This window comes from Somniosus microcephalus, chromosome 5, assembly GCF_052327205.1.
Source record: "Somniosus microcephalus isolate GS21.2 chromosome 5, FLI_Smic_1.0, whole genome shotgun sequence".
NCBI classification, from domain to species: domain Eukaryota; kingdom Metazoa; phylum Chordata; class Chondrichthyes; order Squaliformes; family Somniosidae; genus Somniosus; species Somniosus microcephalus.
In genome coordinates this window covers 83,750,532-83,765,901 of record NC_140991.1, presented here as the reverse complement: position 1 = coordinate 83,765,901, position 15,370 = coordinate 83,750,532, and the positions used below count along the sequence as shown (strand labels likewise).

General features: G+C 41.2%; 1 protein-coding gene across 1 annotated transcript in view; it reads left to right on the top strand.

The window, feature by feature from the left end:
- mindy3 (MINDY lysine 48 deubiquitinase 3) overlaps window positions 1-15,370 on the top strand; it is a 135,973-nt gene that overhangs the window by 93,393 nt on the left and 27,210 nt on the right. Inside the window, exon 12 of the mRNA XM_085987921.1 lies at window positions 13,918-13,990. Coding sequence (XP_085844047.1) covers window positions 13,918-13,990 — 73 coding nt within the window. The remainder of the gene's footprint in view (window positions 1-13,917; window positions 13,991-15,370) is intronic.

Here is a 15,370-nt window from a genome sequence, read left to right as displayed (position 1 = left end):
TACTGGCCCTGAATTTTTGCCTGCCTTTCAGTGTACTTCCACTAAGTCTGGCAGGAGTACTGCAGAAGGCCTAGGAATTAGATACATTGGGGCCCAGCCTCCTTCATTATTTTCCACAAGTGGGCAGAACCTTTGTCAACCCCACACCAGGACATCAGTGTCAGAAAGGGTGTGACCAGGGGAGTAGGGACTACCAGGCTAGGAGTTTCCTCATCTCCAACCTTGGATATACCATGTGACTGGTACACTTAGTGAAAAAAGGCATCGAGACTGGAACAGGTAAAGAGGTGGTTACTCGAGACTGGAGCAGGTAAAGAGCTGGTTAGGATGACTGTGTGTGTCTGTGTGTGTGCCATTGGACCAAGACATTGCTCTGTCAAGCCCGTGTGGTAGCTGGTGTGCAACGGCCACCCCACGTTAAAAGGATTCACGCACAGGCATCTTCCACCCTTTCAATGAGGTTCGGGACCTGGAATGTCAGGACCCTCATGGAGAAAAGGCATACTGGTCTGCCAACTGGTAGAAATGCAAACATTCTGGGAGGCCAGATTTGAGACGTGGCCGGGACCCCCAGAGGGTTTAGTAACTCTTGGCTTTTGTAAAGGGAGTCAGTGGGGCATCACAAAAGTAGTCTTTTTTTGGAAGGGGGCTTTCACCACCCCCGCGCGTGCGCCCCCCCCCCCCCCCCCCCAAAAAAAACCCCCCACACAAATTACCAGCATTTTTTTAATCAAATAGCTTAATCGAGATGTGCCCCTAGTAACACGAGCACCTGCCATCATTATTTAAATACGGTGACCTCCTCTGACCTAGCATACTCCAGCAGTGTCACGTGGGTTGGAGGTCACCAGAGGCTGCATCCTGGCACTTGTGCCAGGACATCAGCCCTGCAAATTTTCGGCCCCGTATTTTTAACATCACATTGGGGTAAATGTTCATCCAGCGCTACTAGGGAGCACGTGCACAAAGCTCTGTGTGGGGGCTGCAAAAGACAGTAATATGCTCCATTACTTTTAAAAGAAATAACACTTTACATTGGTTGAAGTCCTCAAATGATTTTGTTTTGGTAAATTTTTGAACAATTGTATGATGCTTTCAAGTTTATTGATGAAGCTAATAGCACTAGATCTGAATAATGATGGATGCATAGAAGAGGTAAATCTGTTCTCTTGTTGCGGGGGTGGGGGGGAAGTCAAATTAAAAATTGATTGCTGCTAACTCACCTAGTGCCAGTTTCTCTCTCTGATTAAGCCAGAGGATACAATTGTTCACTGAAATTGGAACTCTTGGTCTAATCTACTAAAATATGCAAATAACCATGAGAAATCGATCTTTGAAGAAATTCCCTCAACCTATAAAATATCTAATTATTTTCTAGATGTTGTCTTCATACCTGTATCACCATGTCTTTTTTTATAGGAGATGACAAAATAAATGGAAGATGAGCAACCATGTTTAGATTATGTGCATTAAAACTGATGACATTTTATACACCCATTGATGGTGTGACATCAGTGCAGCTATTTAGTGCTCTCACTCAGTGACGTGTTAAAGTGTAAAGGAGATTCCCATGTCCCTGAATCTGTCCCAACTTTCCGTGTGATTTAAAATAGATGTATGTTGCTCATTACTTTCACGCTAAGTGTCCTTGGAATATCTGACTTCCAGGAATCAGTGCAAGTTTATGTTTCAATGGCAACAGTTTAAATTTTTAATCGGATAGTGGAGAAAATTTATCGACGCAACGGTCATGGTTTTAAGATGCTTCAGGATGTCCTGAAGAAGTGAATGCCACGATGTAAATGCAAGTTATTTCTTTCCTATTAATAGCCGAAAAATGAAATGGAGTGGTACAACATAACTATTATACAGTTGCTGTCGTGATTTTCTCTGAATCTCTGGCAATCTTCCTTGACAAATTGTCTTTGACTGTTTACTACCAAAGAATCCCTGAGTTTGTAAGCTGCTAAACAGCACTTGAAAACCAAAGAAAGAAAAATAATGTCATTTAGATTGTGCCTTTTATGTCCTTGAGCTGTCCCAAAGTGCTTCACAGCCAATTAACTACTTTTTTTGAAATGTGGTCACTGTAGCAGTGTAGGGAAATGCAGTAGCCCATTGGTGCATTCCAGGGTTTCAAACACCACTGCCATAAATGACCAGATAATCTGTTTTAATTATGTTCATTGAGGGATATATGTTGGCTGGGTCACTGGGAGAACTCACCTGCTCCTCTTTGAATAATGCCGTGGGAGCTTTTATGTCCATCTGAGGGGGCAGACGGGGGCTCGCTTTAACATCTCATCTAAAAGATGTCACTTTGAGCAGTGCAGCATTCCCTCAGTATACTGCAATAAAGCACCAGCCTAGGTTATTTGCTCAAGTCTCTGGAGTGATGCTTGAACCCGCAACCTTTTGATTCATGCAAAAGTCCTACCGCTGAGCCAAGGCTGACACCTTGAATAAGTATCAGTCATTTATTAGTACAGAACAGTCATTTACTGCCATGCAATTGTTACTGTTATTTCTATTAAATTAAAGGTTTTTATTTCCTACAATTTGCTTCATACAGCTCATATCCTCAAGGTAGTGCCTATGTTTTTTAAAATAAAAGGCCAATTTAAGTTTTTTTTTAAAACTGATCAAAATTGATCACCGGCCTCTACTCCTCAGTGATGTCACCACAGCTGCTTGGAGGGAATGAGACCTGACATAGCTGGTCTCCATTGAGGAAAATATAATTCAAGTTTTCTTTCAAAGGAATATATTCCTCAAGTTTTTTTTACAAACACAAATATAGGGAAGCACTAAGTCCCTTTTAGACTTTTCCTTCTTTAAATATTTTTGTGGCGAATTAATCTACCATGTGCCAAGTCGATGCTTGGATATTGTACAGTCAGTTGTTTACTCATTGTATTCAAATAATGTCTAAGTTGGGTGCGTGTGGTTAGATGTTCTAATCTTTGTTTTCCCTTTGCCACAAAATGTTATTAGCCCATAATAAAACGGCTGTAAAACCAGTTGTGTATACTAGTATTTCTCTAGATGGTGATTTATTGTTGCATTTTACAACTCCGATGTATCCTATGGCAGTTCAAACGTATTCCAGGTCCATCAAGTATGGTTTCTTAGAGAATTCCACATGACAATTGCAGAGAGAAAGTCTGATCTTATTCTTTGCCCTATACAAAAGTAGACCCAACTATGCTGCATACTCCATTTCAGATTCTTGATGTATTTTGCTGCTGCTTTTAATACATTTAGCAGCAACTGTTGTTCAGCCAAAACCGAGTGACTGCCAAATATTTTGCATGATATAATTGACAGTAGTAAAGTGCCCACAATACTTCAGTGAATAGTTATTTCAACAGGAAAACATTGTTTTTGAGTAGTTCAATATGCTTATAACCAGCATACACAATTTGTGGATGGAAAAAGCAATTAAATGCTACGTTTAATTTACAATGAAAACTTTGTGACTTGTTAATAACTAGTTTTTGAATCCAGTTGCATTGGTGGAATAAACCTGGAGTTTCATTGTTCCCTCTTGTGTATCTGCTTTATTCATTCCAACTGAGATCTTTCCTACAACTTAGTTTGTCTTGAGTATGATTTTTGCATTCACTGGTGAATTATGAGACAAATGTTAAATTTTAGACATGCTGCTTCAGGGATTTCCTGCCTTACCCAAGTAGTCTTTTTTGAGACATTGCCCTACTGTGTGCTAAGAGTGACCACCAATAAACTTAAGTCTGTAGAGTGTATGATTTTGCTGCATCATACAAATGGAAAAAATAAAAATGGGCCCAACTCAGCAGAGAGCATGTGAGTTAGTACTGCAGTGTTTTTTTGCTGTGGGTTTGGCTTTGTCCATTTCAGTTACTCAATACAAATGAACAAATAATGAAAGTAGTACAGGAAACTTTGGTTTATCCGGAGGTTGTATGGCCGGAAACTTTGCTCTAACGACAGAAATCAGCAGCCGTTTTAGTTAGTTTTTTTTTCTTCTCCTAGCATTGTGTTAACAGGCAGGCTCTGGAAAGCGTCTTTGGAGCTTCGCAACAGCTTCAGAGATGCTTCAAGGTACGGGCCAATTGTTTACGAGCTGTTGCTGAGCAACAGTGTTTGTTGTCAAATACGGAGATTTTCATCTCTGTATGCTTCAACGTTGACTTTGCATGTCCGGCACTTTTGATAGATCGGCAACACGTCGGTGCCGGATATCAGAACTTTTCCTGTATCTAGAGTCTATAGATAGTTCCATTTTCATGAAAGAGAATGATGCTATGAAAAAGTGTAGTTTGAAGAGATGGTTTTATAGTTGACATTACTTCCATTTGTATGGCATCCAAGCCAATCAGCTTTGGATAATTAGTCAGCAAGTTGAAATTCTTTCTAAATATTTTTTTCAGGAGGTTGCTTGTTAATTTAAGCAACAAATGTAGATGCAATGCACATTGGAACACCCTACCGAATCAAAATTGTGCTTTTTATGATTAATATAACATGAAAACATTGAGACACTTGAGCTTGCATTTCAACTTTTACTGTTTTTGTTCTTTTAAGCCACCCATTCAGAACCTTTGAACAAAATTGAAGTACACTTAATATCTAAAGTAGTGCAAAAATTCTATAATAAACCAATCTTTCAAAAATATGTAATAACCAGTTGATATTTCTAGTTACAACCAGCATGCCTGGTGCTTTGAAATTAGAGCTGTGGATTGTGTGGGATTTTACGACCACTGTAAAATTTCTGTCCTGTTAGAACCAGGCACAAGGGAGAGGGAAAAAAACTAATAGCTGCAGTTCTGATTATGAATGGTGTCTGGTGACACCAATTTTGTAATCCCTGTTGATCTGCAGTTTATTAATCTGTGTGTTTCACACCTTACACAGTTCATCCAAAATTAAAGTGTGAAATGCATGGGTATTACATAACCTCATTAATCAGGGGTTCTTAATCAGAGTTTTTGCAGCTCGGAGTCCCATAAAGAGTAAACCTGCTGAATGTGAAATGCATCTGAACTATACAGCTGCAAATCAGTGGCATTAGAAGATTAGTGCAAATTGATACCATTCCAATGCAGTACACCAGGCATTGGACATACATTATTTAACACTAAACAGTAAAATAAAAAGGAAAAACTGGAAATCTGAAATAAAAACCAAAAATGCTGGGAATACTCAGCAAGTCAGGCAGCATCTGTGGAGCGAGAAAACAGAGTTAACATTTCAGGTCAATGACCCTTCGTCAGAACTGGAAAAAATTAGAGATGTAACTGGTTTAAAGCAAGTATAGTGGGGGAGGAAAGAACAGCAGGAAAGGTCTTTTGCCTTGCACCATCATTCATCCCTTTTGTCATTTAATCTCCTGCTTTCTGCCCTATCACAGACCTTCCCTTTTGTTCTTTCCTTCCCTTATTGCAGAAACCTGAAACAAAAACAGTAAATGCTGGAAACCCAGTAGTTTAGGCAACATCTGTGAAGAGAGTAAACCATTTACCCTCCTGTGAAGTGCTATATATAAATGTAATCCAACAAAAATTGGTTCAGAGCCAAAGGAGATCAGGAGTCAGTGTTGGTCAGCGAACCCAGGCGTGATGAGTGAGTGGGGCTTAATGCGGGTTAGGATATGGGGGCAGAGTTTTGGATGAGTGTAAGCATTTTCAGGTTAAAAGGTGGGAGGCCAACCGGTAGAGCATTGAGATAGGCATGTCTGGAGTCTTTTAAAGCTGAGAATATTCTAGAATAATGAACTTGCTGTCTGCTGCCATCAGCCGCCTTTATCTGTGTTTATATTTGTGAACACAAGGCATGGGATTTGCTGTGCCAGTTTGCTTTTTCAGTTTGTCCACTGCTAGAAAATGTTTTATCTGGATTTAATTCTCTCTTTTTCCCCCCCCACCAACTCCACTAGTATCACCACCTTGGATGCTTTATATCCCTGCACAAAGGTTTTCCTTCGACATGCTTCGGCTGCTGCCCAGGGACTTGTTGAAGGAATCTTAATTTTTTTAAAAATCATCACTGCCCATAAAGGAGTACTGTACATGTGTGAACAGAGCAGTTATTGTTTACATCTATAATTCCAGACATCAGTTGATCTCCAAATAAGTTGCGGGAGGAGAGGAAACTAATATGTAAGGATATGAGTTGGCCATGGGAATGAGGTAACAGCAGCTATGTCCTCGTTTAGCACACTCCCAAATTTGAGTTCGCTTCAAGATTGGCGACACAGGTAATCCTTCTTAGGCTAGTAAGTGGACAAAAGAAAGGTTGAATGCACAACCTTTACCACTTTCCCATTTGGATAGAATGTCATGGCACCTTCACATACTTTTCTCTGGCAACTGGAAGTTCTTGGTCATTTAATTTTCCAAAAAGACATCAGATTAAATATATATTCCTATAAAAAAAAATAAGTCCTTTAAAATAATATTCGTTTTCCAAAGTTGGTGCTTCCCTTTCCTCCCAGTTGGGGTTCAATTACCCCAATGATGTAGTTTTGCCTGGTTTCACCCAGAGATTTGGCAAGTGTCTTTTATCTATGACATCACTTGGCTGCTATATAGAAATTACAAATGGAAACTCTGGTAGTAAATTCCACAGCCTGACCACAGTTTATAAAAAAAAAAAAAAAGTTTCTCCTCTCCTCAATTTCTTATATTTAATCTTGGCCCTTGTTCAAATTCCCCACAACCACTGGAAACAAGTCTATTTCTATCTACTCTGTCCCATTCTTACATAAACACTTCTATCAAATCCCCATTTAATCTCCTGCTAGGAACAGGAGTAGGTCATTCAGCCCTTCGAGCCTGTTCCGTCATTCAATGAGATCATGGCTGATCTGCGACTTAACTCCATATACATGCCTTTGGCCCATATCTCTTAATACCTTTGGTTAGCAAAAAGCTATCAATCTCTGATTTAAAATTAACAATTGATCTAGCATCAATTGCCGTTTGCAGAAGAGTTCCAAACTTCTACCACCCTTTGTGTGCAGATGTGTTTCCTAATTTCATTCCAAAAGGCCTGGCTCTAATTTTTAGACTCTGCCCCATAGCCTTAGAACCCCCAACCAGTGGAAATGGTTTCTCTCTATCAACCCTATCTGTTCCCCTCAATATCTTGAAAACTTCAATCAGATCACGCCTTAACCACCTAAATTCTAGGGAATACAACCCTAATTTGTGTAATCTCTCCTTGTAATTTAACCCTTGAAATCTGGGTATCATTCTGGTAAACCTATGCTGGACTCCCTCCAAGGCCAATATATTCTTCCTACGGTGTGGTGCCCAGAACTGCTCACCGTAGTCCAGGGTTTTGTATAGCGGCAGCATAACTTCTACCCCCTTGTATTCTAGTCCTCCAGATATAAAGACCAGCATTCCATGAGTCTTTGATTATTTTCTGTACCTGTTCATGACATTTTAATGATCTGTATACCTGGACCCCAAATTTCTTTGGACCTCCACTGTTTTTAGCACTTCACCATTTAGAAAGTACCATGTTCTATCCTTTTTAGGTCCAAAGTGGGTGACCTCACATTTGCCTATATTAAAATCTATTTGCCACAGCTTTGCCCATTCACTTAATCCATCAATATTCCTTTGTAATTTTATGCTTTCATCTATACTGCCTACAATGCTGCCTATCTGTGTCATTGGCAAATTTGGATATATGACTTTCTATGTCATTATCTAAGTTGTTAATAAATACGGTGAATAGTTGAGACCCCAACACAGATCCCTGCAGGGCACCACTAGTCACATCCTGCCAATTTGAGTACCTAACCATTACCCCTACTCTGTCTTCTGCTGCTCAGCCAATTTCCTAACCAGATCAATAATTTGCCCTCAATTCCGTGGGCTTCTACGTTCAAGTCCCACATAAGAGATCGTTATCAAATGCCTTCTGGAAGTCCATATAAATAACATCCGTAGACATTCCCCTGTCCACTACTTTAGTTACCTCCTTAAAAAAAATTCAATCAGGTTTGTCAGACATAACCTACCTTTCATAAATCTATGCTATAACAAAATGAGCCACAGTTTTTCAAGGCTTTTTTTGTAGTTATATTTTTTCATACCAGACAAAATCTCTCTGAATCTAAGCTATGCCCTATATTGTCTCGATGTCCTTCCTCTAATGCGGATCCCAAAACCGCATGCAGTACTCCAACAATGGTCTTACTAAAGTTTTATATAGGTTCACCATTACATCTTAATATTATATTCTATACCTCTTACCATAAAACTCAGTATTCCATTAGCTTTTTATGACATTGGAGTGCTGCTTTTAATGTCTTCACACTAAGGCCGATCATCAGCAGGTGGTTGTCACTGGCCATGCAAGATCAGCACATCGGAAGCTGGTACCACTAATACGGCATCAAACAAATATAAAAACAGTTTGTGATGGGTTATTGTGTATGCCTATAATAAAACAAAGCAGCACACGTGCAGAAATAAGATATTTCCCACGGTGCAGAGCCGCACATTTTGGATGGAAGACATTTTGGGGGAGAAATTCAGTAGGTTGCGCCACCCGTTAGCGCCTTAAGAGGGCGCTAAGTGGGTCGCAAGCCAACTAGCGCCCGGGCGCGGCACTGTCCACGCCTCCCGCTAAATTCCGCGGGACGTTAGTGGTGGCGCTAACCGCCAGTGCTGCGCCATTACTGATGACGTCATCGGTGTGCGCAGCGCCCCGCTGACGCCCCGGCCGCGATATTTGGCAGCGCCCCCTGATTTACCGGCAGACGCTATGTCCGACCGGTTCAGGGGGGCCTACCTGCGGCTGGGGAAGCGCAAATTAAAGGAGAGGTGCGGGGCGGCCATTTTTGTTGTTGGCCACCTGCCTGCGCTCCCGTCCCCGGCCTCCTGAACAACCCCCCCCCCCCCCCCCCCCCCCCCCCCCCCCCCCGCGGAGTGCCAGCTGCGTTCCAAGAGCCCGGCACTTTTCTTCGGTGCCGGGCTCTTTTGCCTGCGCTCCCGATCCTCGGGGGCCCAGCTAGGCCGCAGATCGCGCTGCACAAGGTCCCTCCCCTTTAAGAAGGGGAGGAAGGCCTGCAATACCGCAGCGCGACGTGCCACAGCGTGTGGCGCTGCGGCACGTTGCGCCACGATATTCAGTCGCAGCGCCCCAAGAGGGATGCGAGGCGCCTCCAGTAGCGCCGCGCTTCCCTTTGGGGCGCTACCACTCAATTTCCGGCGGGTGGCCGCGAATGCTTCCAGGGCGCTACTTTTAGTGCCCTGGCGAGGCTGGCGCCCCAAACGGGGCTATACTCAATTTCTCCCCCTTTGTCTGCTACTCCAGTCTATATGAAGTGACTACCCTCTTTTCATAGTCATGACTGCAAAGTGTGACTTGTGTTGCAGCTGAGGATTGAACAAAATTTACCGAACTAGTTAACTTGGTTCCTCAATGATGGTTATGATCATGGGTGAGAAGTAGGATTGGTCTTTCACACTCTGGGCGGGGAACAAGTGCTTCCGTGTAGAGAAGAGAGAAAATCATATGGGGTCCCATCAAGCAACACTCCTATACCTCATGATCAGTAGCAAAGTAGTGATTTGTGATGCCATTTGGACACAGGTGGTTTGTGGTCAAGGAGGAAACCAGTTGCGAAAGATAGTCGAGGGAGTGAGGCGCATCCCATTACTGGGAGAGAACCTGATATTGGGGGAAAAAATGAACAAAGTGCTTGGGATGGAGCTCTCCTTGCTGAACAAATAAAAAAAAAAATGACACCGTCTTAGTCATGAAAGACTGTGCCATTTTTCGATTTCCATTTGTCTCTTTTACCTTGTTAAAATCTGTTGCATCTCTAACTTTTTCCAGTTCTGACGAAAGATCATCAACCTGAAATGTTAACGTTGTTTCTCTCTCTCCACAGATGCTGCCTAACCTCCTGAGTATTTCCAGCATTTTCTGTTTATTTTGAAAAAAGATAGTTTAGATATTGGGTTAGTAATTTGGGCCCCCTTTTGTTAAGGGAGCACTAGGTCTATCAACTTTACTGTGTTTGTAATGGTTTCCAGTTTTTACAGAGTTAATGATGTGGGATAAAAAAAGAAAATGCTGGAAATACTCAGCAGGTCAGGCAGCATCTGTGGAGAGAGAAACAGAGTTAACATTTCAGGTCGATGACCTCTCGTCAGAACTGGAAAAATCTGGAGATCGAACCGGTTTTTAAGCAAGTGCAGGGGCAGGGAAAGGGGGGGGGGGGGGAGGGGAGGAGAGGAGAGGAAAGAACAAAAGGGAAGGTCTGATAGGATGGCAGGCAGGAGAGATTGAGACATTGAGATGGTGCAAGGCAAAAGGAGATGGTAATGGGACAAGTTAAGAAACTAGATGAAATGTAAATGGCACTGACAAAATGAAAGACAGCTGCCATGTGGGAGAGAGAGAAAAAATAAATAAATAACACATAAAATAAATAGGGGGGGGGGGAAAGTGGGATGTGGGACTTTGGCAGACCTCCTATTTTAGCTGGCTCTTGCTGAAGTACATTTGGGACATTACAGGAAACTTTTTTTTATACGGGACCGACGTGGTGCCGGTTTATCAAAAATTCCGGATAACCGAACGCTACAGTAAAAGATACGGAGCTGAGAGCTCCGTATAAAGCAACAAACCCTGTTGCTGGTTCAGAACAATGGCCACAAGTTCCAAGCGTCTCTGTAGCTTAGCAACAGCTGCAGCCACACCCTTGCACAGCAACAGATCGAGGAAGGCAAGTAATAAAACTTACCTGAACCTACTCCTGAATTTTGCCGGTTAACCGAGATTTCCGGTTATTTAGGTGCCGGTAAATCGAAAGTTTCCTGTATATAAACAGCTCAGGAACTTTGATAGTTCAGAGATAGATTTAAAAGCTACTCACCAAAACTCAGTTTTCTTGTAGTATAATGGCACTTAGTCTTTCATGACTGAGATGGTGTTGCTGTTTATTTGTTCAGTAACGAGAGCTCCAAGCGCTTTGTTTCCTATTTAAATTAATAATTTCTGCTATTACAATTCGTCATTGACTATGAGCTGGCAATGTTGCTTTCTGGGTTCTTTATTCTTGGAGTTTATGTAAGTATTTTTGCACCCATTTTTGACCTTGAGCCCTGTTAGCAGCATTACAGAGCTTTTCAAGTCTTACTCCCACTTCAATGAATCTTTGAGAGAATTGCAGATAATCGCTTGAAAAGCATGGAGTTTGTCTAATTTGTTTGATTGTGCCAAAAATGTCCAGTAAATCATTGCAAGCGGTTGTGTCGTTGCTGATGTACTTTGTACCACTCTACTGTAAATCCTTTTTAATAAAGTTTGCTGGGATTAAAAAATGTGTACACATGCAATTCTGGGGACAAGAGAATATAATCTCAATCTTCAAAAAATGATCGAGACAGAAAGCAGAGTGACTAGTTTACAATTCTACAACATCAGAATTGGGGAAAATGTATGTTCTGATATCAGTGGTCACTTAAGGGTCCAAAAGGATTAATCAACAAAGTTTAAATATTGCTGAATGGAGAGGGTTCAGAAAAGTCAGCACAGGGAGCAGTGGTTAATGTCACCAAACAGATCCAAATATTCAGAGAACTCTGAAACTGCAGAGGTTGTTTCACAGGTGACTTTTCTTGTTATTAAACAAGCATATGTTGCTGATCACATGGTAAAACATCCTCTAATGCAAGTATATTTCATATACCAGCATATCGAAACAAAAAATAACTTAGATGGGAGTAATTGTGTTGGGGAGGAACATAGGTGGTTACTGAATTCATAGTTTAGTCATATTCTCTCTCTCCCGCTCTCAAGTGCGCACACATCTCTCGGTGTCTCTCTCATTTGTTCTGTAGTTATTTTTGTTATCCACATATGGTTTATTAGTTTGAGCCTTCAACTTGAAAAATCATTTGTAAAATTGATCACTCAGCGCTGTGTTGCTGTTCTGGGACTCCACTGCATTTGTTCCCCTCAAAGCTTATGTGTTTTCTTTTCCATCATCAGTAGGAGATCGTTCTATTAACTTCCGTCAGGAAAAAGTCCAAATTGGCAGTTATTAGCTTAACAGACACTTTCAATCTGGACACCATAGGCTGATCTCACTAGCTGGTGCTCCCAGCAGGAAGCAGTATTTGCAGGGAGTCCATCAATGAGTAGTCGTGGACGAGTTCCCACTGTTTCTTGCAAGCACCGCAACCCAATGGAATTGGCCTTTGAGTTTCTTAGATACAGCTTTAGCAAAGAAAAAGATGTGGGAGATCTGCTTCATACCAGAGGACATAATGAGGCACAGAATATTGATTGAAGAAGGAGTAAAGGAGGAGCCATGAGAGGCTAATGGTGGCAGCTGTTGGTTACATTTGTGAGAGACATGAAGAAATTGTGTCTTTTTTAAAATATTCACTAATTTTAACAAAAAGTTGACCTTTTAGAGTGCTTTTATGAGTTTGTTCAAAAAAGCAAGCGTAGGAAATTTTGCTGCTATGTTTATGATTTCACTAACACAGGATGACCAAAGGACATCTTCCCCTGGAAGAGACAAGATTGAGATCTTCATGATTAGGAAGAATTGGTCTAATGCATTCTGGGAAGCAAAGGTCTTGCTCGCAGTGAAATTGGCTTGGTGAATCCAAATAACTTTCTTATTGTCAAAATGCTTAAACTTTACCAAAAAGAAAAAAAATAATTGCATTTATATAGCACCTTTCACAGCCTGAGGACATCCTGAAGCGTTTTACAGCCAATGAAGTACTTTTGAAGCGTAGTCACTGTTGTAATGTAGGAAATGCAGCAGCCAATTTGTGCACGATAAGGTCCCACAAACCGCAATATGATAATTGCCAGATAATCTGATTTAGTGATGTTGATTGAGGGATATATATATTGGCCAGGACACTGGGGAAAACTCCCCTTCTTCGAAATAATGCTATGGGATCTATTATGCCCGCTTGAGTTTAATGTCTCATCCGATAGCAGTACTGGGGTGTCAGCCTAGATTTTGTGCCCAAGTATCAGGAGTGGGACAGGGTTGTCTGTGCTGAACAAGCTTATTCTCTTGCATCTTTTTATTAATTACAACAGCAACTTGTATTTATTCTTGACACGAGTAATACTTCAATAAAAGCCTTTTGAAAGCAATCATTTTCGGACTGTCAATTAATCGCTGTTAACTTCTATGATTAATGCATTAATATTTTGGCGCTCATTGTAGAAATTACGTGTAGAATACCTGGAGTCTTCAGTATACCACACAGTTCCTCACCATAAGCTCTGTGCATGTGCAAAACCTATTGTCTTTTGCACATTTGCGGCCATTATGCCCTCCTGATGTGCAAACATTATCCTGTATCAGTGTATGTGCAGACATCATGTTCTGTACGTGTGGCCGTTATGTCCATTTACACGAGCGCGCCATTGCCAGTAGAGTGCGAGTGTAGCAGTGTCTGTGGTGTTCAACATGGAGCCGGAGGCCAGCAGCAGACCATCTCTCCGTTAGCAGTGGGCTCCCGCAGGCCTACTGCTCAATGACTTCCCATTCGTGGCCTGCAGATTAGTGTTGCCATGGTTCAGATTCAAAGCTGTTTATGCTCCAGGGTTTTTATGCTGGGTTGTTTCGTGGATGATAAAGCATTAGTAATAAAACAAACTTGAAATGGATGCAGTAATTGTATCAATTAAATATGCAATTAAAACCAAGATTAACAGATTAAAAATTATAATTACAATTAATTTTTTTTAATGGCTTGACTCATATTTCATTGCTATGTGTAGTCAGCAAAACTGCTAAAGTTTCAGGATTCTGCCCTTCAGTTCTATCAGAAGATGATGAATTGTAGGCAGTATTTTTCTGTCTGTTATTACTGAGTTACTGAGCCTTTTTTTCCATCAAAGATTTTTTTTTTTGTTTCATTGCAGATAATGGATTTATACCAGACACGTTGCTGGAGGATGTGATGAGAGCATTGGACTTGGTGTCAGAACCTGAATAGTAAGTGTTCCCTACAGAATACCTTAAAACTAAAAGTAATGTTTCATTTATAGTTCTTAACGGGAATAAAACGGTAATTTGCCTTATTTGTGTATTTCATTGCTAACAATCAATTGACTTAATACTGCAGAAATGGATGAGTACAATGTACAGGAAACTTTCTGGTATCCGGCACGGAGGGGACCGAGCTGGTGCCGGTCTATCAACAATGCCGGAGAATCAAGCGCTATAGTTAAAAGATACGGAGCTCAGCGCTCCGTCTAAAGCAACAAACCTGTTAGCAACAGCTTCAAAACAATCAGCACAGCTTGCAAGCGTCTCTGTAGCTTAGCAACAGCTTCAGTTAGACGCTTGCACAGCCAGAAATGAGTTTTTTTTTTAAAAGTAACTCAAAGTAAAAAAAAGTTATCTGAACCGACTCCTGAATTTTGCCGGTTAACCGACATTTCCGGTTATTTAGTGGCCGGTTAATCAAAAGTTTCCTGTACTGCTTTTCTGACTTAAATGTGCAGTAACTTCAACTATAGCCTAACCAATATCTTATAAATTCAACATTATTTCCTGGCTTTTATATACAGTATATTGATGCAATATATAAAACCAGAGTCCGATTTGCCTTTGATGGCTTCTTCTACCAGTACTCCCACCCTTAAAGACCTCTGCATCAGCAATACTCTGTTCCTCCACTCTGTTAAGAATTGTTTGCTTTTAGCTTTCACTCCAGCAGGCTTCCCTCTATCCATGTGGTTATGTTATCTTTAATATCCTATACCTCAGTCTTTACAATAAGTCTCTTAAATGGTGCCTTATTTAACACCTAAAAAATCCAAATATGCAACATCCACTGCATTCCTTTTATCTGTAAAGTCTATGATCTACTCAAAAATGCAATTACATTCGTAAAACATGACATGTCCCTTACAAATCCATGCACTGTTCCTGATTCACTCATTCGATTCTAAGTATTTACTAAATCATGTATTCTAGAAGTTTACCCACAACTGAGGTCAAGCTAACGGACCTATTCATTCCTGGCTCAGATTTGCTCCCGCTTCCAGGGTACAGGCGTGTGCACATGAATTCATGCAAATAACCCAGGAGAGGAAAAACATGGGCACTTATCTCCTCTCAAGCGCAACACACCACTGTGCCTTTTAGCTGTCTACTTAGTTCCGAGAGAGGAAAATCTATCCTATGTTCCGAGTGAATAGTGCTAATTCCATTTATGTTCTTGGCTGCACTCTAAACATTGTCCTAAATTTGTATCAACCATTGGTTTGGTGCTGGTACATTTTGTTAACAGTACAGGAAACTTTGTGCTATCCGGCACCGACGGGACCGAGCTGTTGCCGTCCCATCAAAACTGCCGGACAAACCAGC